Source organism: Dendrobates tinctorius, unplaced genomic scaffold (assembly GCF_039654945.1).
Source record: "Dendrobates tinctorius isolate UK_male_01 unplaced genomic scaffold, ASM3965494v1 ptg000017l, whole genome shotgun sequence".
Taxonomy (NCBI): Eukaryota; Metazoa; Chordata; class Amphibia; order Anura; family Dendrobatidae; genus Dendrobates; species Dendrobates tinctorius.
The window spans coordinates 14012059-14036585 of record NW_027361685.1 but is presented as its reverse complement, the minus strand read 5'-3'; the positions used below and the strand labels follow the sequence as shown (position 1 = coordinate 14036585).

At 45.6% G+C, this 24527-nt stretch overlaps 2 protein-coding genes across 2 annotated transcripts in view; both read left to right on the top strand.

The window, feature by feature from the left end:
• LOC141082449 (gastrula zinc finger protein XlCGF66.1-like) overlaps window positions 1–24527 on the top strand; it is a 533652-nt gene that overhangs the window by 340075 nt on the left and 169050 nt on the right. The gene's annotated exons all lie outside the window — the stretch shown is intronic.
• LOC141082295 (uncharacterized) lies at window positions 11443–14403 on the top strand. The gene has a single exon (XM_073566248.1). The coding sequence runs from the start codon at window positions 11535–11537 to the stop codon at window positions 12465–12467; it is 933 nt and encodes a 310-aa protein (XP_073422349.1). The 5' UTR covers window positions 11443–11534; the 3' UTR covers window positions 12468–14403.

The following is a 24527-nucleotide window of genomic DNA, read 5'->3' as shown; positions in this document are numbered from 1 at the left end:
TCCAGGCTTGACATGTTTATCCGCTCTCAGGTTTCGTCCTGAGGAAGACGTCCTGCGTGACTGTGAAACGCGTTGACTTTGAAAACCTATTTGAATAAACGTTTTTAAGGAAAATCTCCATATCCGATCATCTCCATCAGCAGCGCAGGTACAGACACATTATACCCGGATCAGCTCTTCTGCTCGGTCTTTGGCCCCGGGTCCTGCAGCAGCTGATTTATGCATTGAGCGTGGTGTAAAGGTGCCACTCCATCAGGTGAGAGTAATACTCCCCTACTCTCATTACATATGGTTATCAGGTAAGACCCTATTTTCCGCTTGTTTGTCCTCAGTATCTCGACTACAAGAAACCTTTGTAACACTTTCCTTTCAGGTTACTTGGTTAAAACCAATGAAGGGACTGCTGGGACCGCAACGGGGTCCATCTGAGACCCTAATGCAGAAGCCAAATGTCCTGAGAGCTGGACCACAAATTGTCATTTCTCCAGGTTACCAAATAAATAGTTGTCACGTAGAACCTGGAGAACCTGTCTGACATGCTCAGCATGCTCCTCCAGAGGACGGGAGTAACTCACTATATCATCCAGGAAAATTACCACAAATCTACCAATCAGTGAGAAAAAATATAACTAATGACATTTTGACAGACTGACGGAGCATTGGTTACCCCGAATGGCGGCATCAGATTTTATATCTGCCCCTCAGGTGTATTGAATGCAGCCTTCCATTCATCACCCTGATGTACACTTATAAGGTTATATTCCCCTCTCACGGTAAGTTTGTAAAACCATTTAGCTCCAGATAATTGGATAAATAGGTCAGGTATAAGAGGTAAAGGATAGGGAAGGTGACCTGTGACTCACAGGCACAACCCTCCATCCTTCTACCAAACCCCCCACGGTGACTGAAGAGGAGCATGGCCATATATGAGCCTCAGCCGGACTCTGGAAAGGAGGAAATAAATGAGATTTGGGCATTTTAGCTCCTGGTGTGGAGTCGATAGCACAATCATATGCTGCCATATAGTAGACGGCCGGTAACTGGTGATAATTCCCTCATGTGTGGGGTCTATTTGTCTCCAGAGAAATCACACGTTACATTCCACACATAACACTGTGTAGAAAAGGTGGCGCGGGGTAATTGTGCCAGTAGTGAGGGGCAAATAATGGCGGGAATGTCACTGACTGAGGAGAAGGCTCCATGGAGCGTCTTCACTCCGGATATCATGTGACCCCTGACTCCTCCCCTCCTGTGACCTCATCACAGGTCCTGTGCACAGAGCAGCCATATATGTGGAGTGCGTCTCTGCAGGTGGAGGGATGTGGAGATTCCCCATTACTGAGCACATTAATACTAGAAATATATTGCACAGGGGATATCACAGCCAATTCCCACAAGAAGAATCCTGGAAACATCGGCTCATCTTCTTCTCATTCAGGTCTCTACAAAATCGGATCCTCTCAGTGAAGATCTTCTATAGAAGAGAATTTTCCTGATTTACCCATCAAGGATGGATATGGACAGAGACAAGATGGCGGAGAGGATGTTACACCTCACCCTAGAGATCCTCTTCCATCTCACTGGAGAGGTGAGAGATTCTGATGACGTCACATTACATCATTCTTATCTATGGGAATAACAGATGGACAGAACTGGAGAGGTGAGGACTCTGGAAATGTCTGTAGTGAGATTTATTAATGTGTCTCTCCATAACCAGGATTACACAGTGGTGAAGAAGACCTCTAGTGATTGCTGTCAGGACCCTGTATCTGAGGGATGGGGAAGACCCCTGAGCCCAATCACGGGGCCTCCACCTCACCCCCTGATCCATGAGGGCATCAATGACCAGAAGATCCTAGAACTCACCTACAAGATGATTGAGCTGCTGACTGGAGAGGTGACACTGCTGGGAATGCTGGGACATTATACAGTAACGCTATGAAGGGATCTGGGGATGACGGTATCATTGTATGTGTCAGGTTCCTATAAGGTGTCAAGATGTCGCTGTCTATTTCTCCATGGAGGAGTGGGAGTATTTAGAAGGGCACAGAGATCTGTACAAGGACGTCATAATGGAGGTTCCCCAGCCCCTCACATCTCCAGGTAATAGACAGGACTAAATACACACGTCCTATAATTATCTGTATGTAGAGAATGAATTCAGTCCCTGTATGTGTTTCCTCCAGATCTATCCAGTAAGAGGACAACACCAGAGAGATGTCCCCATCCTCTTCTTCCACAGGACTGTAACCAAGAAGATCCCAGTGCTCCTCAGGATCATCAGGTAGATGGAGAGAAGGTGTCAGGAGATCTCCCCTATGATGTGTAGACGGCTGTGAAGGTCTTGTGCTCAGTCTTGTTTTATCCACCAGTATTATATGTTTTATACTTGTGTGATGAGAGCGGTGGAGATGGCAGGATTAGAGCTGATCATAGATGGGACTTCTCCATCTGTCTGTGACTTTTACAATATTTGTTTCAGGGTGAAGATCTGACCCATATTAATACTACAGAGACATATGTGAGGGGTGATGAGTCGTGTAAAGAGGAGATTCCCATGTATGACTACCCAGGTGAGTAGTAACTACTGAATACAGAGAAGTCACAGATTCCTCTCAGTCACCGGCTGTGGCTGCTTTATCGGTGGTGTAGTCCGACCGTATTACCATGATCACCATTTTGCCTCTAGACCACAACATTCTCCACCCAAAACTGTTCAAATGACTTTGGGCATTGAAAGCCCTTTTCTATAGAACTTACGACCTGGAGGATCCACCTACCCCCTGGGATTAATAACAAGAATCCCATGTAAAATGCTAAAATGCCTATGGATGATACCAAAACAATTTGTTCACCCTAGGCACAAGCCACATCAGCTCCTATAAACATGGAAATACCGGAGAAAAAAGGGAGCAAAACGACGACTGAAAAAATATTAATAATTTTTATTAAATATCGTACAAAGAAGTGCACAAAATCATGATGAGGTGCCAATATAAAGCAGATGAACACATACCCGACCATCCCCTCGTCCATCCAAGATGGAAATAATGTCCTCATATATGTATTTTAGACATCATGCCTATAAATAATACCGCCCTACAAAAATCAATGGCCATATGGCCCAGATTACTCCAAGTAAATCCCCTGAGCAAAGCTCAAAAAGTAAGGAGGAGAGACATATAATGTCCTTAGTGTGCAATGAATCTGGACATAAACAAGGGCGACCACCAATGAAAGACAGAAATAAATGTCAGTTCAAAATCTTACCAGAGGATGCAGGAGGAAGAGGGGAATCGTCTGGCAGTGACCCCCAACGCGCGTTTCGCGGCACAGAAAGGCCGCTTTATCAAGGAGATAGTAACCATATCTCCACAGGACCTTCATATACCCTGTGACTGCGGTCACGTGACTGGGATCAACCAATCAGCGCGGTCTCATCGGCGCATGCGCTCTGAGGTCGGCAAGCACCGCTGCACAGAACAGGCGTCATGCTGAACACAGGACACCGGTCAAAAGACCAAGGCGCCCGTGTACAACATAAAGACGCCCATCTGTCAGCAGCACAATTACCACCGCAGAGAGATGCGCACAGCCGCCCATAATTGTATCCCATATATAGGGTAAATGGAAATCCCAAAAATCCATACCGTTAGATGAATGATTTTTAAAGGGGTCATGGCCATACAAAAGAATCATCACATACATACATGGATATGCATCACATATAGCCCAGGCGATAAAGAGTCTCATATATTAAATACATCAAATGCATAAAACGAATATATGGTCATGACACATACAACTATAAAGGCCACTAGATCCGATTCACATGTTTGATATAATATGCTCATAATTATATCCCATACATGGGAAGAACCCTAAGGTCCATGCAGACAATAATCCTAAGCGGGTCATGACCGTAAAAAAAGTCATCACATATATATAAATGTAATATGACATAAACAGTGAAAAAATCTCACATACTAAGTACATAAAATACATAGAATACAATATATGGTCATGATTCCCACAACTGTAGAGACTGCTGGATGCGGTTCACATAGATATGGTACAGGGTGAGGGTCCAAGGAGACATATGGTGTCCTCAAGGTCACTAAATATAAATTATTGACATACAAGAAAAGATTAGTGAAAATAAAGAGTAAAAATTAAAAATAATATAAAAACAACACACTGCCAGAAAAAAGGAGGGAGTGTGATATAGACCTGTGGAGGAAAAAGGACAGGAGGAATTCTCATTACCTATTGTGAGAATCATGTGGGAATAGTGGATGAGGGCAGGTATATCTCGCCCAGATTCCTTTCCTATGTGGCCTAGTCTGGTCAGTATCGCACCTGCTTGCTAATGAATAATGGGAGGTGGATATAAAAGGATGCCAGGTGGTTGTGTGAGTGTCTCAGCCTGGGAACACAGAGAGTCTGTCTGTGTGAGACACACACGTGAGTGAAAGCAGTGCCCACTGCAACTGTGGTTTGGCTGGACGGGAGAAGCCCGCCAGTTGGTAGTTAGGTTGTCCATTGTTTAGTTAGTGCCGGACAGGCAAGGATTTGTTTTATGTTTTATTGCTTTCACCGTTAATAAACCTGACCCAGGGTCAGTTACACCCGAATCCCAGCTCTGCGCCTGAGTTTCATGCTGAATGCACGTGACCTTTGACCCCAGCAAAGGCGATCACGGAGTGTTTTATTACATTGTGGTGGAGAACGCGGGCATCACGTTGCAAGCATGAGCATGGAGGATGTGGTGAAAACGCTGGTACAGTCCACCGCCGTCCAGCAAGAAGCTAATCGGGTGATAATGGCCCAGCTGAAGGAGTTGGTGGACATGACAGTTACCGATCGTTCGCTTCTCCAGCAGGTGGCGCAGCGCTTGGCAAGCTTACCTGAGCTTAACCCGGAAGCCGAGTCGAGAGTGATTCACGTGAGTCGGTATAGGCAGAAGATGACGACCGAAGATGACGTCGAGCCATACCTGACCACGTTTGAACGGACAGCGGTGCGAGAAAAATGGCCGAAGGCACGATGGGCCGGCCTGATTGCCCCGTTTCTTTCCGGTGAGGCCCAAAAGGCGTATTATGACTTGGAACCTGAAGCTGCGCAGGACTTTGACAAATTGAAAGCCGAGATCTTGGCCCGGCTGGGAGTGACAACCGCTGTCCGTGCACAGAGAGTGCATCAATGGACTTATCAGCCGGATAAACCACCGCGGTCACAGATGTTCGACCTGATCCACGTGACGAAGAAGTGGCTACAACCCGAGGTGTTGACAGCGCCAGAGATAATCCAGAGAGTCGTCATGGACAAGTACTTGAGAGCTCTACCGCCAGCCCTGAGGAAGTGGGTAAGCCATGGAAATCCTACGACGGCAGATCAACTGGTGGATCTGGTTGAACGTTACTCCGTGGCGGAAGGACTCCGAGACGACGCTACCCCACCTTGTTCTTCATCATCTCCACGTGGAACCGGTAAGACTGTTCCAGGGAGTAGGGGAGATGGAAAAATCCCTAAGACAGTGGGGGAGGAAAACGGGACTGCCCGCACTGCGAGGCCGAGAGTAACGAACTATGGTCTAAGCAAGGGGCCCGTTAGGTGTTTCCGCTGCCAAGAGATGGGACATATTGCTGCGAACTGTCCGGTCACTACTGAACCCATGCAGTGCGACGTCACAGACTCTAAAAACCGCATGTCTATGGTTGCACGGGTAGTGAGTGTGAATGCCGGTCAAAAGGATGTGGAAAAACACTTGTGTGATTTAACTGTTGATGGCAAAAATGTGGTGGCATTGTTAGACTCGGGAAGTGTGGTGACTCTGGTGAAGGCCAGTCTGGTGTCAGACCCGACTGGACCATCAGACAAATTTTCTGTAACGTGTGTGCATGGAGACACCTGTTCGTACCTCACCGCGGTCATATGCATTACTACTTCCTATGGGTCTGTGCAACATAAAGTGGGACTCGTCCCTGCGTTATTGCATGATGTTATCCTGGGCCGGGATTTTCCCCACTTCTGGCAATTGTGGGAGAATCAGTTGATGCCCTCGGGTAATAGTGTACATGATTCTTCTCCGAGGGCTCGTGTGGGTCCCGAACCCCTGGAAGAGGTCTCCCCGGAAGACTCGGGGGAAGAGTCTGCTGGAAATGACCTACAGTTCCCGTTTTCAGTCATAACGGGTGATACGGAGGAGACCGGGGAAGAGGAGGAGGCCGACAGCCGTCCACCTCCCCATTTGCCAGATTTAGAAGTTCAGAAAGATGACTTCCAAAGCGAGCAAATAAAGGATCCTTACCCTTTCTCAGGCTAGGACAAATGTAAAAGTGATAAATGGGGTACCCGTAGAACCTGGCTCTAGGCTGGCATATCCTTACATGGTTCTGGAGAATGATTTACTCTATCAGATAGAGAAAAAGGGGGAAGACACGGTGCGACTATTAGTCGTGCCAAAACCCTACCGGCGGCAGGTGCTAGACCTGGCCCACGGACATGTGATGGGAGGTCACCTGGGTGTCCAGAAAACCACCGAAAGGATATTACACTGTTTTGTTTGGCCCGGCATGCATCAAGATGTTCGTGTATATTGTGAGTCTTGTCCTGACTGCCAAGCCTCTGCACCTAAGCCCCGGTTCTGTAGCCCTTTGGTACCCCTACCTATTATTGAAGTCCCGTTTGAGAGGATTGGGATGGATTTAGTTGGGCCCCTTCCACGGTCTGCACGTGGACACCAACATATCCTGGTCATCTTGGATTATGCCACTCGTTACCCGGAGGCCATACCTTTGCGTAACACGGCCACCAAGACGATTGCCAAGGAACTGGTGCATGTGTTTAGTCGGGTCGGTATACCAAAACAGATACTAACCGACCAGGGGACCCCCTTTATGTCCAGGGTAATGAAGGAGCTCTGCCGATTGTTACAAATCGAACCATTACGCACATCCGTGTATCACCCTCAAACAGACGGGTTGGTCGAACGGTTTAATAAAACTCTGAAGCAGATGCTGAGAAAGGCGATAGACAAGGATGGGAAGAACTGGGACTATTTACTTCCGTATTTGCTTTTTGCCATCAGGGAAGTGCCCCAGTCTTCCACGGGGTTCTCGCCTTTCGAGTTATTGTACGCCCGACGTCCTCACGGACTGTTAGACGATGCAAAAGAAACCTGGGAGGGTCAGGTCACTCCGTTTAAAACGGTGATAGATCACATCACACAAATGCAGAACCATATTGCGGCTGTTATGCCTATCGTCAAAGAACACATGATGCAGGCTCAAGGAGCCCAAAAAAGAATCTATGATAGGGGCGCCAAGATCCGTACGTTTGCACCCAGAGATAGGGTGTTGATCCTGGTCCCCATGGTGGACAGTAAGTTCCTGGCAAAGTGGCAGGGCCCCTTTGAGATCAAGGAAAGAGTTGGTGAAGTAAACTACAAAGTATACCAGGCAGGTAAACGGAAACCTGAACAGATTTATCATGTAAATCTGATAAAGCCCTGGAAGGATCGGTCTGCCTTGTCAGCGGAGCTGGCCCGTCCTGTCTGCTCGCATACCATACCGGAGGTACGGGTTGCAGAGACTCTCTCGGAGCGGCAAAAGACTGAGGTCAGGCAGTTTCTACTTCACAACCAAAAGTTTTTCTCAGAAAAACCCGGGCAGACTACGCTAATAAAACATGACATCTTAACGGAACCTGGTGTCACAGTTCACGTAAAGCCCTACCGAATCCCGGAAGCGCGCCGTGAAGCCGTTTCCCGAGAAGTGAAGGCAATGTTAGAGTTAGGTGTCATTGAGGAATCGCACAGTGCTTGGTCCAGCCCAATTGTGCTAATTCCTAAACCGGACGGCACCATCCGATTCTGCAATGACTTCAGGAAACTGAATGCGGTCTCAAAATTTGATGCCTACCCCATGCCCCGGGTCGACGAGTTAATAGATCGGTTAGGAAAAGCCCGGTATATTACGACCCTAGACCTAACAAAGGGGTATTGGCAGATCCCTCTGGTGGAGGCTGCAAGAGAAAAGACAGCATTTGCTACCCCAGAAGGTCTATTTCAGTATGTGTATATGCCGTTTGGACTGCACGGAGCACCGGCGACCTTCCAGAGACTGATGGATCGAGTCCTGAGGCCACATAGGCAGTACGCTTTGGCCTATTTGGACGACATTGTCATTTACAGCTTGGACTGGGAGACTCATCTCCAGAAAGTACAAGCTGTGATTGACGACCTGTGGGAGGCAGGTCTAACCGCGAACCCCAAGAAATGTCACATTGGGCTAGAAGAAGCCCGGTATTTGGGGTATGTAATTGGGAGGGGTGTTGTTAAACCCCAGGTTGATAAGATTCAGGCGGTTCAGGACTGGCCGCAACCTGTCAACAAGAAGCAGGTGCAGGCCTTCCTGGGGATCGCCGGTTATTATCGCCGGTTCATACCCAATTTTGCAGCCATCGCTACCCCCCTGACGGATCTTACAAAAGGGAAAGACTCCGTCATGATTAAATGGAGTTTAGCGGCTGAAGAAGCCTTCCATAGCCTAAAACGGGCACTTTGCTCTCAGCCCGTACTGGTGACTCCGGACTTCCGCAGCGAGTTTGTGGTACAAACAGATGCCTCTGATACCGGTATCGGGGCCGTACTCTCACAAGTGAGGGACGGATTGGAACACCCAGTCCTCTATCTCAGCAGGAAGCTGAATAAACACGAGCAAAGGTATGCAGTCGTAGAAAAAGAGTGCCTCGCCATTAAGTGGGCTCTAGAGGCCCTCAAATATTACCTGGTGGGCCGAAAGTTCAGGCTGATCACTGACCATGCCCCTCTCAAGTGGATGCACTTGAACAAGGAACGGAATAGCCGGGTGACCCGGTGGTTCCTTGCCCTGCAGGCCTACACTTTTACGGTGGAGCACCGCCCAGGGGTACAGATGGGAAATGCAGATGCCCTGTCCCGAGTGCACTGTTTGGCGGGTGTCATTGCTCGACCGGAGTGGTCTGAGCAGAAGGGGGGGATATGTGAGAATCATGTGGGAATAGTGGATGAGGGCAGGTATATCTCGCCCAGATTCCTTTCCTATGTGGCCTAGTCTGGTCAGTATCGCACCTGCTTACTAATGGATAATGGGAGGTGGATATAAAAGGATGCCAGGTGGTTGTGTGAGTGTCTCAGCCTGGGAACACAGAGAGTCTGTCTGTGTGAGACACACACGTGAGTGAAAGCAGTGCCCACTGCAACTGTGGTTTGGCTGGACGGGAGAAGCCCGCCAGTTGGTAGTTAGGTTGTCCATTGTTTAGTTAGTGCCGGACAGGCAAGGATTTGTTTTATGTTTTATTTCCTTTTGCATTGCTTTCACCGTTAATAAACCTGACCCAGGGTCAGTTACACCCGAATCCCAGCTCTGCGCCTGAGTTTCATGCTGAATGCACGTGACCTTTGACCCCAGCAAAGGCGATACCGGAGTGTTTTATTACACTATATATTAAATGCCTATAAACATACCCATATATCCATATGGAATATACTATAAAGAGAATAATGCAAATCATCCCATTGGGAATCCATTAACAAAAAAGAAAATAATATCCGGGACCAATTAATGCATAATTGTTAAATCCCCAAAGACTATAGGAATGGGGCGAAGCTCAAAACTTCATTGAGTCCATTAGGGGTCATGGTGTCCAGTTGAATGAACCACCTGAGTTCCATCTGTGATAAAAAAATGTTTGTTGTGACCCCCCCTAATCCCCATATGAAGCGCATCAATCCCTCTAGTTCTCTTCTCATCAGATGGGACAAGGGAATTCCAGATTAGACAGAGAATTTCCTGTGGAACTTCAAACGTGATTTACTATGCCACGTGCCCTTGTCCCAAAATATATGTGGGTCTGACAACAAGAGAACTCAGGATTCGAGTGCGCGAGCATGTGCGGGACATTGGCGCGGCCAAGACAGTGTCGATATTGGGGATCTGGAAACCATTCCCCAACATTTTAGATCATGTCATAATAGCGATGCGACCTTATTGAAGATTAGAGGGATTGATGCGCTTCATATGGTTTATATGGCTTCATACTCTAATTACACCAGAGAGGTTTCACCACTAGTTACTCATTTATTACTGATGGAGACTGTGGAGTTTGATCATTTCAGTAGTTCCTAATCAGGCCCCATCATTAATATCTGACGTGTGTCACTTTATGTGGTGGTAAGTTTGGAATTCTTCACAAAGGATAATAGAAAACAAATGGATCTTAGAAATTATTTTCCAGCTTCGCACTATACCCTACATACGGTTGTACACTACTGTCTGGGCACACGGCAGTGTTCAGAAGGGAAGGAGCGCCATTTAGCTATATGAATGCAGATCTAGCTGGAATAGTTTGCAGACACAATGTATTGGGAGCACTGTTCATGGTCACATGGCAGCTCAAAAGATGTCCACCATGAACATGCTTGGCTCTATCTTCTCTGCTTTCCATATCACAAGGATTGCCTTGCTCATCGCCCTTTAACACAATTACATGGATCTGGACTTACACTGGGACCCCTAGGCTTGGACCATGGTGTTACCTGCTATTGTGTGGTGTTAGATGGCGAGAAGAATAGTCAGGTAGCTGGGTCAGAACCAGAAGGACAGAATCAGAAGACACAAGAGTAGTCAGTAAACGGGCCACGGTCACAGCAGGAAACAAATACACAAGCCACAAGCTGAGCACAGAGGACTGAACCAGAGGAGAACAGCGCTGTATCTGGCAGATTCCGGCCATGTGCTTTGCGCTTTAGTAGGGTGTGCTACTTTCCAATTGGCTGAAGTAGGGAGCAGATTACTCCAGCTGGACAGCAGGAACAGATCCCAGATGAGATTGGACACACCATATGCAGAAGCCCTAATATAACTAAATGACAGAAAACCAGAATAGTCGAAATCCCAATAAAGTGATTCCATTTTATAAATTAATTCACTGCGGGTTATAAACCTTAGGAGGAGTGAATATTTTGACTCCACAGCCACTTTCTGGGAATTAACACGCAGTGGATGTTGGAGAGTGAAAATTACACATTTGCCATTTTATTACCCAGCACATAGTGCCCAGATTGTGCTCCTGGAGACACACACCAAATATTAAGTGGATTCTTCTCACTATAATATTGCTAAATACAGGGATCCTAAATGTTGTTTGCGCACACTGCAAGACTCCGAAGTGAGAGCGGATTTTGCTGGATTGGTTTATAGAAACCTTGTTGCTTTTCAACAGCCTTTGAGCCACTAATAGTGCGGGAACCTCTGTTTTTCAATTGACAGATGATGGACCTGAGTGGGGACTTGTTTTTGTGAGATGAGAATTGGTATTATTTTCGCCTACATAACATTGATTGGTTTCTTTATATTTGATATTTGGGAGGCAGAATGAACAAACAGTTGAACACCGCACACTACTGGTTCATCCAACAAGATTTTCTATTAGACTGTGAACTGTCATTGTCTTGGTAAATAATTAAACTTTTTACATAGCTTGCCATTTTTATGGACAGTATAAGTAGTAACGTTCAAAAATATAAAAAACTCAAGGATATTTTATTTAAAAAAAGTTTTTTTATCTTAGCAGATGACTGTACCAGGAGATCAGAGCAACGGATGACATCTTCAATTTTTAAATCTGATGATCTTGAGATCCTACAAGATATAACTGAAATGATTACTGTTACTCCAGATATATCATCTATTCACAGCAAAGATCTGTCCTCTGATCCTATGAAACAGGTCCCATCTTCTGATTCATTACTGACTACTAAGGAAAATCAAAGTCACAAAAGAGGCATTAAAAAACAAACTGCTCCTAAAGCAAAGAAGTCATTTTCATGTTCAGAATGTGGGAAATATTTTGTATGGAAATCGCATTTTGTTACTCACCAGAGAACTCACACAGGGGAGAAGCCTTTTTCATGTTCAGAATGTGGGAAATATTTTGCACAGAAATCACATTTTGTTATCCACCAAAGAACTCACACAGGAGAGAAGCCTTTTTCCTGTTCTGAATGTGGGAAATGTTTTAATAATAAATCTTATTGTGTTAAGCACCAGAGAACTCACACAGGGGAGAAGCCTTTTTCATGTTCAGAATGTGGGAAATGTTTTATGAATAAATCAGATTGTGTTAGGCACCAGAGAACTCACACAGGGGAGAAGCCTTTTTCATGTTCAGAATGTGGGAAATGTTTTGCACATAAATCACATTTTGTTACCCACCAAAGAACTCACACAGGGGAGAAGCCTTTTTCCTGTTCAGAATGTGGGAAATGTTTTGCACATAAATCACATTTTGTTACCCACCAAAGAACTCACACAGGGGAGAAGCCTTTTTCCTGTTCAGAATGTGGGAAATGTTTTAACACTAAATCAGAATGTCTTAAGCACCAGAGAATCCACACAGGAGAGAAGCCTTTTTTATGTTCATAATGTTATAATGTTAGAATAGTTTTAACCAAAATTGAATCTTCATGGGTTGTCTCTTGTCATTCCTCATGTTTGCTGATGAAAGGATAAAACTAAACCTTATTGCAAATGTAAAACTATACCCATAATTCACCCCCTGAAGGTTAGTCGGAAAGTGACTAATAGAAAAAACATCTACCCCACATCTCAGTATATAGGGTGAGGTGACATATACACACTCACTCTCATTTCTACGGGTTTCATCATCCTCACCAAAGGCGACTCATTAAGAGACTATTTAATATTGACCTATAGTCAAGAGAGACTAAATGAGAAAAAAAAACCTAAAATCATATATCATGTTATCCGAAACAGAAAACTAGCCACATATTGGCAGATCCCAAACACCAAACTATATACTTCGGAAGTTTATAAGCCACTCCAGTGTCAGGAATAGATAGTATGAATTTGAATTTACCAAACGGTTGCAATGAAATAAAGAGTGAAAAATGTAAAGGGGTCTGAATACTTTCCATACCCACTGTATCAGTAAAAATAACTCCTCTTTATTAGGTAAAGTGTAAAAGAATTGCACCATTTTCCGATACCCGTCGCGTCTCCATTTTTCATGATCTCGGGTTGGGTGAAGGCTTATTTTTTGTGTGCCGAGCTGACGATTTTAATGGATACTATTTTGGTGCAGATACGATCTTTTGGTCGTCCTTTATTGCATTTTAATGCAATGATGCAGCGACCAAAAAAAGTGATTCTGGTGTTTTGACTTTTTTCTCGTTATGCCATTTAGCGATCGGTTAATTCTTTATTATAGTGATAGATCGGGCGATTCTGAACGCGGCTATAACAAATATGTGTATGTTTGATTTTTTTATTGTTTTATTTTGAAAAGGGGGGTGATTTGAACTTTTATATTGTTTTTTATATTTTTTAAAAATTTTATTTTTACTTTTGGCATTGTGAAGACATCCAGCATTGTATCTTAATTAACCAGATGACTATTTTTTAGCAAATGAAGAATAATAGAATGTTATCTGTATGTTGGCTTTCAATTTAAGTGTTGATTTCTAGTTGGTCAAGAAAAGAGACTTTTGTGTGTGTAAGCCGGTAATATTGACTTTTAATGTGCGCTTATCCTTGATCACTAGTGATGTTTGCTGATATGCTAATTATACATTGTATTATGGAGCCAATTTGGTGACATCTAAAGCAGAGAGGGAAAAACTATGCAAATAGTTTAAATAATCAAGTAATGCTATAATAATCTCACCTCCATTCTTACCCTTTATGTAAATACTGAATGAGGGACACTTGTTAAGTGTAAAAATAGGTTACATGCCTCTGTATAAAGAGACTGAGAGAGAGAAATAGCCAGAGAGATTCTGCCAAGACATCTATTCATCCTAAGGACAAGAGACAGGACAGCAGCCACAACATCATCACAAGGGACACTGATCTATCATTCTATAGGAAACAACCTAGGGGTTTTCAGCCTCGGTTGGAAGAATACAGATCTGCTCCACTGACCATCACTGAACCATGGCTACATTTGGAGAAGCCAGATTGTGATCTTTGGATCAACTGGCCTTGTACCTTGTATGGACTCAATGGACTGTCATCTTCCTACACTTTTTGTTACCTCCTCTCTGTGTGTGTGCCACAGGTGGAGTAACAGACCCTGGAAGATGAAGACAGGTTGTGATCCTCAGATCAACTGGCCTTGTATGGACTGTCATCTTCCTACATTTGTCGTTACCTCCTCTCTGTGTGTGTGACACAGCTGGGGTAGCGACCCTGGAAGATCTGAAGTCACAGAAGCTATTTTCCTGGCGGGTCAGTGGAAGGGTGAGACTCTGTAATGTGCCCAATCTTGAATATTTTGCTGGGACTGTTCTATGTGTTATCTGCCTGTTCTGTGGTACAATAAAGCATTGCCCACACTGTTTTACCCTCACCCTGTGTTGTCTGAGTAGCGTTTTGAACATGTTAAAAGGAGATCAGGAGTTCGGCGGGACGATCCCTGGTCCATGCGGTTTTGGCTAGCTGGTGGCGCTCATAGCATTCCGGCAGTGACAAGCATAGAGGTCTACTGGATACCTCTGGTTGTCATGCCAACCCATCGGTGACCTATGATCATGTGACGGGGTCACCGATGGGCGGATTTCCGATGTGCTTGCTGGAAGTGCGCATTAAATGCCGCTGTCAGAGGCTGTTAGGGGCAAATGGCAGATGTTCAATACAGCTGACATGTGACGGAAAAGATGTCGGCTCACTGCCAGAGCCCACATCAAAGGGAGGAAGTACATTTACACCCGATGTTAGAAAGGGGTTAAAGGGGATTGTTTTTACAGAGCCAGAAGTGGTAATCAATCATGTATACATACAGATAATTACAGAAATACTCAGCTTCTAATGGTAAATAGTATAGAGTTACCACAAGAAAATATAATTTGTGTAAACCAGGTGTAGATATAAAAATTCAGGCAAATGTCAAATGTAGCGCCATCTAGTGGCCATGTGCAAAAGTGCCATCATAGAGTAACATGTATCCTAAGAGAGCGTCACTATCAAGGTGGACATGAGATAAGTGCTCCGTATTTACTGAGTGTAAGATAAATCCATACATAGATATCTGTAACCGGATTGTAGATCTATCACTGGATATCAGTGTATAAGGGGAATAGATCCTGTGCACTTATAGATGAATAGCTTATATAATGAGAGGACACAGAGCAAAGGGTATAAATAGTGAGAGAATAAAGAGCTGACAGCGCATTACATCCCTGGGATACAGATAGGAGATATAAAGTGCAGCCAGTGCTATATGGGATATCCCAGGAATACAGCACAGCCCATATAGTGTAAAGGAGGAACCATCCTAACAAGAGATGGAGATTACAGATCCTACAGACGACATGCCGGGAGTGTACAGAGAAAGATGGCAGATTCACCACTATTCCCTCTTACGGGCGTTTCACCCCGTCAGCTTCCTCAGAGGGTACGGATAAGTGTTTCCAACACGCCAAGGTCCTGCACTAATCCAGGCAAGGGGAGTAACTCTGGGGTAAAGTGGGGGTGCTCCTAAAGGAATTGGGGCTGTTCCCCGGTCACATCTTCCCCAGTGAAGCAGGAGGATCAGGATGAAAACCTGTTGGTAAGACCAAGATGGATAATGCTGCATAGAGCCATCTGGTAGCGATCAGTCAGGTGAAGTGATAGTGAGGGGGGTCCGGAAACAAAACAATGCAGGTGAAAAGAGCCAAATGTGACCCCACCAAGTGACCAGTGAGAGTGCAACTGTGCAACGGGTAAGAAAAGAGAATAAACAGTGATATGGTAAAGATATAAAGAGAAAAGCAGCTTAATAACAGTGATGATAATAAAATCTATGGGAAGTGTTTGTGGTGAAGTGTATACACTCCTAGAAATGTTTCCTCTACAGTATAGAGATATAAATGATCAGTATTAGGACGTGTAACAAAGAGGAATCTGTTATTATATAGAGAGAATGTAATGAGCAATAAATGACGGGAATAATCGGGAATGAAATTGTTATTAATAATATAATGAGATCCCAGCACCTGACACTTCCCGGGATATATGGGCTTATATTAGAATCCCAATTACCAACTGGAAAGATAAAAACAAAGGGAAAAGGGCGGAACAAAAAACAAGCCCCAAACACCTCATAACCCACAATGTAAGGGCAGAAAAATACCGGAAATATAAGTTTCTCTTCACACTGCAATATTAGTCACATGTGATCTGTGTCTCTCCCAGAAGAGAAGTCATCACAGCGTCATTCCCCGTAATAACCGTATAGAGGAGGAAATGATCGCGGAGAGAGCGTCCATTGTTAGAATAGTGGGGAGACACAGATGGGGTCCAATGCTCCTGACTGTCCGGATGTCTAGAGGATCGTCACCATCGGAGAGTAAAGTGCAGATCGGCGATCTTGTGACCGGTGTATTATGGGGAAATAAGAAACAAATAAGACACATTGAGATCAGAGAAAACTGTTCTATGTAATAAAGAGTGTAGAGAACGAATTCCACCAAACCCCCTATAGGAAAGGGGAGAAGCTGAGAACTTCATCTACACCATTGGGATGTCAGGGATTTAATCGCCGGATCCATTTAGACAGGTAAGTATAATGTTTATTATTAATTTTATGCTATTACAAGCTTTGGATCAGAACTTTACAGTTTGGGTTCGTCCATCCCTAGTGACCAGATCTTTTCCCAGTCGCCCCCTATTGGTAACCAGGACCCTATCGGTGCCAGAGACACGGAGGAAGCTGGAATCACAGGTATGTGTTTTTATAGTTAACTCCTCTAAATCAGAAGCCATGAACATAACGCTGACCTGACACAACTAATTTCTATCTTTCCCTTTAAGTGGCAGAAAGACGCAATTAACCCCTTCATGCTGCGGCCCATTTTCGTTTTTTTGTTTCCATTTTTCCTTCCCTTCTTCCCAGAGCCATAACTCTTTATCTCTCTGGCCACATAGACATATGAGGGCTTGATGTTTGCGGGGCGAGTTGTACTTTTCAATGACTCCCTTAATTTTACCACATATTGTACTCAAAAATGAGGAAAAAATTCCAAGTGAGGTGAAATTGTGAAAAAAACAATTCTGACATTGTTTTTTGTGAATTGTTTTTGTCCATTTTGTGGTAAAATTGACCATGTAATATGATTCTCCTCATCACTATGATTATGGCAACACCAAACATGTCCAGTTTTTATTATTCTTTTAGTGGAGAAAAAAAAATCTGAGGTTTGCAAAGAAAGATTTTCTGAGTAGTTTCTCCATTTTCCGAGACCCGTAACATTGTTATTTTCCTCCGGTGAAGCTGTATGATGGATTATTTTTTGCAGGACGAGATAACGTTTTTATTAGTACAATTGTGATCGCTCATTACAGCATTTTTTGTGGAATTGTGCCAACCATAAAAACGTGATTTTGTCATTCTCACATTTTTTCTATTTCCGGTGTTTACTGATCGGTGTTATGAATGAGTCACCGGAGGAGGAAAAAAACAAAAATACAAGCTAAGTCTAGAAAACCGGAGAGGTTGGTAGCTATCGGATTGAAGACCCCTGCTCCTATCCACAACAACTAAAAGTAGCCGTGGGGGGTTCCTACGATGCCCTAGACACCTCGATCACAGCCAGAGAACTAAATAGGCCTAAAGAAAGAAAGGGGAAAACTAAACTGCCCCAGAGCAGACCCCAAAGCAATAGGCAGCCCCCAACATACACTCACTGGCCACTTTATTAGGTACACCTGTTCAACTGTGTGTTAAGACTTAATTTCTAATCAGCCAATCACATGGCGGCAACTCAGTGCATTTAGGCATGTAGACATGGTCAAGACAATCTCCTGCAGTTCAAACCGAGCATCAGTATGGGGAAGAAAGGTGATTTGAGTGCCTTTGAACGTGGCATGATTGTTGGTGCCAGAAGGGCTGGTCTGAGTATTTCAGAAACTGCTGATCTACTGGGATTTTCACGCACAACCATCTCTAGGGTTTACAGAGAATGGTCCGAAAAAGAAAAAAAATCCAGTGAGCGGCAGTTCTGTGGCCGGAAATGCCTTGTTGATGCCAGAGGTCAGAGGAGAATGGGCATACTGGTTCGAGCTGATAGAAAGGCAACAGTGACTCAAATTGCCACCCGTTACAACCAAGGTAGGCAGAAGAGCATCTCTGAACGCACAGTGCGTCGAACTTTGAGGCAGATGGGCTACAGCAGCAGAAGACCACACTGGGTACCACTCCTCTCAGCTAAGAACAGGCATCTGATGGCTACTTTCAGCAGGATAATGCGCCATGTCATAAAGCTCGAATCATCTCAGATTGGTTTCTTGAACATGACAATGAGTTCACTGTACTCAAATGGCCTCCTCAGTCACCAGATCTCAATCCAATAGAGCATCTTTGGGATGTGGTGGAATGGGAGATTCGCATCAGGGATGTGCAGCCGACAAATCTGCGCCAACTGTGTGATGCCATCATGTCAATATGGTCCAAAATCTCTGAGGAATGCTTCCAGCACCTTGTTGAATCTCTGCCACGAAGAATTGAGGCAGTTCTGAAGGCAAAAGGGGGTCCAACCCGTTACTAGCATGGTGTACCTAATAAAGTGGCCAGTGAGTGTATAATGACGGAGAAGCAAGATGAAAACACTAACACAGATAGAAAGATAGGTTGAGCAAACGATGGGGCCCAAGCTAACTAAAAAAGGACAGGATAGAAAAGCTGCTGTCTGCAATCCATAAAAAACCCTACCAAAAAATGTCCCAACCGTCTGATAGGAAAAACAGGCCCTGAAGTCGCTAGGACTTCAAAATGACTATATCAGCACTCAGGTAAATTCTGAAGACAGAGCAAAAAGACAAACTGATCAGAGACAAAAATGGAACTCAGCACACCCCCGACTGGGGATGGCTGAACTCCAAAAAACAAGGTAAACAAAACAAAACTAATAAGTTCAATAGCAGAGAAAAAACTTATCTTTGGGACTCAGACTGGTCTCCAAGAATCCAGCAGAGAAATCACCAGCGGCTCAGAAGGGCGTCGACTGCCTTATATCCAGTCAGAAGTTCTTGTTACCCAGTCATCATCTACCAGATCAGGTGTTTGGTAATCAGCCTCACTACCTTCCTTCACCAGAAGAGGGAGTTCATCAGACATCGACGGTGAAGGGGAAAATCAACTCACAACAGATTGGGTTAATTGTTTTTATGTTTTTTTACAGAGTGGTAAAAGACACAGGTAGTGCTGTACAAAAACAACAGATAATGTAACAAAAAAGAACAGCGAGCACTGAAGGAGATAAAAACTGCCAAGATCCTGTTATTAGAGAAGCCGATAAAGGCAATAATGTAGTGTTAATAGCAATGGACAATATAGTAAGGAGCAGAAAGACAGCGATCAGAGAGCAGCACAGAGAAAAACAAGCGCTGATCCCACAAATAACGAGAAGGAACAACTAAGATCTTCTCTGAGATTTCACATCGAGAAGGGACGATTGTCTAAGAAATACCAGAGAAACTCTTCCCTGAATTTCCACACAAGCCACATTGGTATTATATTCCTAAAGTTCACAAAGACGCAGCGCCCCCACCAGGCCGCCCGATAGTGTGCGGGGTCGGATCAGTACCAGAATCTTTATCTACATTTATAGACCGGTGTCTGAGATCATTACTGAGAATAGCACCTGCTCACATCAAGGACACCGGAGATTATAGAGAATTGTGCCCGATATAGATTGGCAGGAGGGTTATAAATTGGCTTTGATCGACGTCGGGAGCTTGTACGCACGAATTCCACAAATCACAGGACTGGAAGCAATAAAAAATCTATGGAAAAAACTGCTGAAACAGATGACTATATTGGATTCATCCTGGAAAGCCTGAATGTTATATTGTCCCATAAGGCCTTCTCTTTTGGGGGCAGCTGGTCCACCCAGATGACGGGGACAGCGATGGGGGCGCCGGATGCTGCAGTCTCACTAATTTGTTCTTGTCAGACTGAAAATAAATATATTTATAGTGTAAACCCCCACCTGACACCTCCGTGCGGACCACCGGTACGTGGATGATGTGTTTCTGGTGTGGGCTGGTACAGAAAGGGGTTAATGATTTCATTAAATATCTGAACGAGGAGAATAAGGTTAATATGAGATTTATTCACAATTTGCACAGAATAACTTAGATTTCTTAGGTGTGAATATTATCTGCCATGGTCTCTATGAATTCACCCTTATTTCTACTGGTGAAAATTTTCCCGATCAAAACTCCCATGTCATGTTCCACCAGATATGTTACATACGTGATTATATGCTCATACCAGAAATTATATGTGGGAAGGACGACCCAACCCCTCCACAAAAGGCTGAACTCACACCGTCCCAATACTCCATAGGGTTTTCTCCAACATGGGCTTTCACGTCACTGCACCATCAAACACAAGAAAGATTCCACACAACTGAGAATATTCCCCACAGAGGAGATTCCCCCACAGGATCAGAATCGCATTGGACAACTACATCGGGAAGAAATCTTCTGGATTTATAAACTAAACCCCCTTACTCCAAATGGGCTCAGTGAGATTACAGATGTTACAGAGGCTCCTGCTGCACCAGCCTGGGATAAGTCAGATCATCGCCGGATCCCCGAACACCTCCTGTGACCCGGCTCCACCAGCGCTGCCGATCCCCCCCCTGGGTTTACTGAATTCAGACTGTGGGACAGACCCCCATTTGACGCATTAACTTTTGCCCTATTATCCTTCTGAAAATTTGGGGTGCGTCTTATGGTCCAGTGCGGCTTATAGTCCAAACCAATGAAGGGACTGCTGGGACCGTAATGGGGTCCATCTGAGACCCCAATGCAGAAGCCAAATGTCCTGAGAGCTGGACCTGCTGTACCACAAATTGACATTTCTCCAGGTTACCAAATAAATAGTTGTCACGTAGAACCTGGAGAACCTGTCTGACATGCTCAGCATGCTCCTCCAGAGGACGGGAGTAACTCAATATATCATCCAGGAAAATTACCACAAATCTACCGATCAGTGAGAAAAATATAATTACTGACATTGTCACAGACTGCCGGAGCATTGGTTACCCCGAATGGCGGCATCAGGTTGGGTTTTCTTACAGCGAATATCCGATTTATGTTGGGGCCCCCTGTCCCTGACAGCCGGTGTCGTTTCCCCTACAGAGGCTAATCCACAAGGGCCCTGAGGTGCGAGACTCGGGCGAGTTTCTCCCAAGTGTGACCCCGGCCTCAGCCAGACTCTGGAAGGGAGGAAATAACCGAGATTTGGACATTTTAGCTCCTGGTGTGGAGTCGATAGCACAATCATATGCCGCCATATAGTAGACGGCCAGTAACTGGTGATAATTCCCTCATGTGGGGTCTATTTCCCTCCAGAGAAATCACACGTTACATTCCACACATAACACTGTGTAGAAAAGGCGGCGCGGGGTAATTGTGCCAGTAGTGAGGGGCGAATAATGGCGGGAATGTCACTGACTGAGGAGAAGTCTCCATGGAGCCTCTTCACTCCAGAGATCATGTGACCCCTGACTCCTCCCCTCCTATGACCTCATCACAGGTCCTGTGCACAGAGCAGTCATATATGTGGAGTGCGGCTCTGCAGGTTAGTGATGGGCAGTCCGGCTCTTCTGGCTCCTTTCCCCACTTTTCTCCCTATTGTCCCTTCACTATAAAGCCTGGGCCTCATTATAAAGCTGTACAGGGGTCTAGTGAAGGCTTTTTTGCCCTTTCCTCAGACTGTAGCTCGTGGGAACAGGCCCTCACTCCTGTCCCTTCACTATAAAGCCTGGGCCTCATTATATAGCTGTACAGGGGTCTAGTGAAGGCTTTTTAGCCCTTTCCTCAGACTGTAGCTCCTGGGAACAGGCCCTCACTCCTGTCCCTTCACTATAAAGCCTGGGCCTCATTATACAGCTGTACAGGGGTCTAGTGAAGGCTTTTTAGCCCTTTCCTCAGACTGTAGCTCCTGGGAACAGGCCCTCACTCCTGTCCCTTCACTCTAAAGCCTGGGCCTCATTATACAGCTGTACAGGGGTCTAGTGAAGGCTTTTTAGCCCTTTCCTCAGACTGTAGCTGCTGGGCACAGGCCCTCACTCCTGTCCCTTCACTATAAAGCCTGGGCCTCATTATACAGCTGTACAGGGTCTAGTGAAGGCTTTTTAGCCCTTTCCTCAGACTGTAGCTCCTGGGAACAGGCCCTCACTCCTGTCCCTTCACTATAAAGCCTGGGCCCCATTATACAGCTGTACAGGGGTCTAGTGAAGGCTTTTTAGCCCTTTCCTCAGACTGTAGCTCCTGGGAACAGGCCCTCACTCCTGTCCCTTCACTATAAAGCCTGGGCCTCATTATACAGCTGTACAGGGGTCTAGTGAAGGCTTTTTAGCCCTTTCCTCAGACTGTAGCTCCTGGGAACAGGCCCTCACTCCTGTCCCTTCACTATAAAGCCTGGGCCTCATTATACAGCTGTACAGGGGTCTAGTGAAGGCTTTTTAGCCCTTTCCTCAGACTGTAGCTCCTGGGCACAGGCCCTCACTCCTGTCCCTTCACTATAAAGCCTGGGCCTCATTATACAGCTGTACAGGGTCTAGTGAAGGCTTTTTAGCCCTTTCCTCAGACTGTAGCTCCTGGGAACAAGCCCTCACTCCTGTCCCTTCACTATAAAGCCTGGGCCCCATTATACAGCTGTACAGGGGTCTAGTGAAGGCTTTTTAGCCCTTTCCTCAGACTGTAGCTCCTGGGAACAGGCCCTCACTCCTGTCCCTTCACTATAAAGCCTGGGCCCCATTATACAGCTGTACAGGGGTCTAGTGAAGGCTTTTTAGCCCTTTCCTCAGACTGTAGCTCCTGGGAACAGGCCCTCACTCCTGTCCCATCACTATAAAGCCTGGGTCTCATTATACAGCTGTACAGGGGTCTAGTGAAGGCTTTTTAGCCCTTTCCTCAGACTGTAGCTCCTGGGAATAGGCCCTCACTCCTGTCCCTTCTCTGTAAAGCCTGGGCTTCATTATACAGCTGTACAGGGGTCTAGTGAAGGCTTTTTAGCCCTTTCCTCAGACTGTAGCTCCTGGGCACAGACCCTCACTCCTGTCCCTTCACTATAAAGCCTGGGCCTCATTATACAGCTGTACAGGGGTCTAATGAAGGCTTTTTAGCTCTATCCTCAGACTGTAGCTCCTGGGCACAGACCCTCACTCCGGTCCCTTCACTATAAAGCCTGGGGCTCATTATACAGCTGTACAGGGGTCTAGTGAAGGCTTTTTAGCCATTTCTCCAGACTGTAGCTCCTGGGCACAGACCCTCACTCCTATCCCTTCACTATAAAGCCTGGGCCTCATTATACAGCTGTACAGGGGTCTAATGAAGGCTTTTTAGCCCTTTCCTCAGACTGTAGCTCCTGGGAACAGGCCCTCACTCCTGTCCCTTCACTATAAAGCCTGGGCCTCATTATACAGCTGTACAGGGGTCTAGTAAAGGCTTTTAAGCCCTTTCCTCAGACTGTAGCTCCTTGGCACTGGCCCTCACTCCTGTCCCTTCTCTGTAAAGCCTGGGCCTCATTATACAGCTGTAAAGTGGTCTAGTGAAGGCTTTTTAGCCCTTTCCTCAGACTGTAGCTCCTTGGCACTGGCCCTCACTCCTGTCCCTTCACTATAAAGCCTGGGCCTCATTATACAGCTGTACAGGGGTCTAGTAAAGGCTTTTAAGCCCTTTCCTCAGACTGTAGCTCCTTGGCACTGGCCCTCACTCCTGTCCCTTCACTATAAAGCCTGGGCCTCATTATACAGCTGTACAGGTGTCTAGTGAAGGCTTTTTAGCCCTTTCCTCAGTCTGTAGCTCCTGGCAACAGGCCCTCGCTCCTGTCCCTTCACTGTAAAGCCTGGACCTCATTATACAGCTGTACAGAGGTCTATTGAAGGCTTTTAAGCCCTTTCCTCAGACTGTAGCTCCTGGGCACAGGCCCTCACTCCTGTCCCTTCACTATAAAGCCTGGGCCTCATCATACAGCTGTACAGGGGTCTAGTGAAGGCCTTTTAGCCCTTTCCTCAGACTGTAGCTCCTGGGAACAGGCCCTCACTCCTGTCCCTTCACTTTAAAGTCTGGGCCTCATCATACAGCTGTACAGGGGTCTAGTGAAGGCTTTTTAGCCCTTTCTCCAGACTGTAGCTCCTGGGCACAGACTCTCACTCCTGTCCCTTCACTATAAAGCCTGGACCTCATTATACAGCTGTACAGGGGTCTAGTGAAGGCTATTTAGCCCTTTCCTCAGACTGTAGCTCCTGGGAACAGACCCTCACTCCTGTCCCTTCACTATAAAGCCTGGGCCTCATTATTCTGCTGTACAGGGATCTACTGAAGGCTTTTTAACCCTTTCCTCAGACTCTAGCTCCTGGAAACAGGCCCTCACTCCTGTCCCTTCACTATAAAGCCTGGGCCTCATCATACAGCTGTACAGGTGTCTTGTGAAGGCTTTTTAGCCCTTTCTTCAGACTGTAGCTCCTG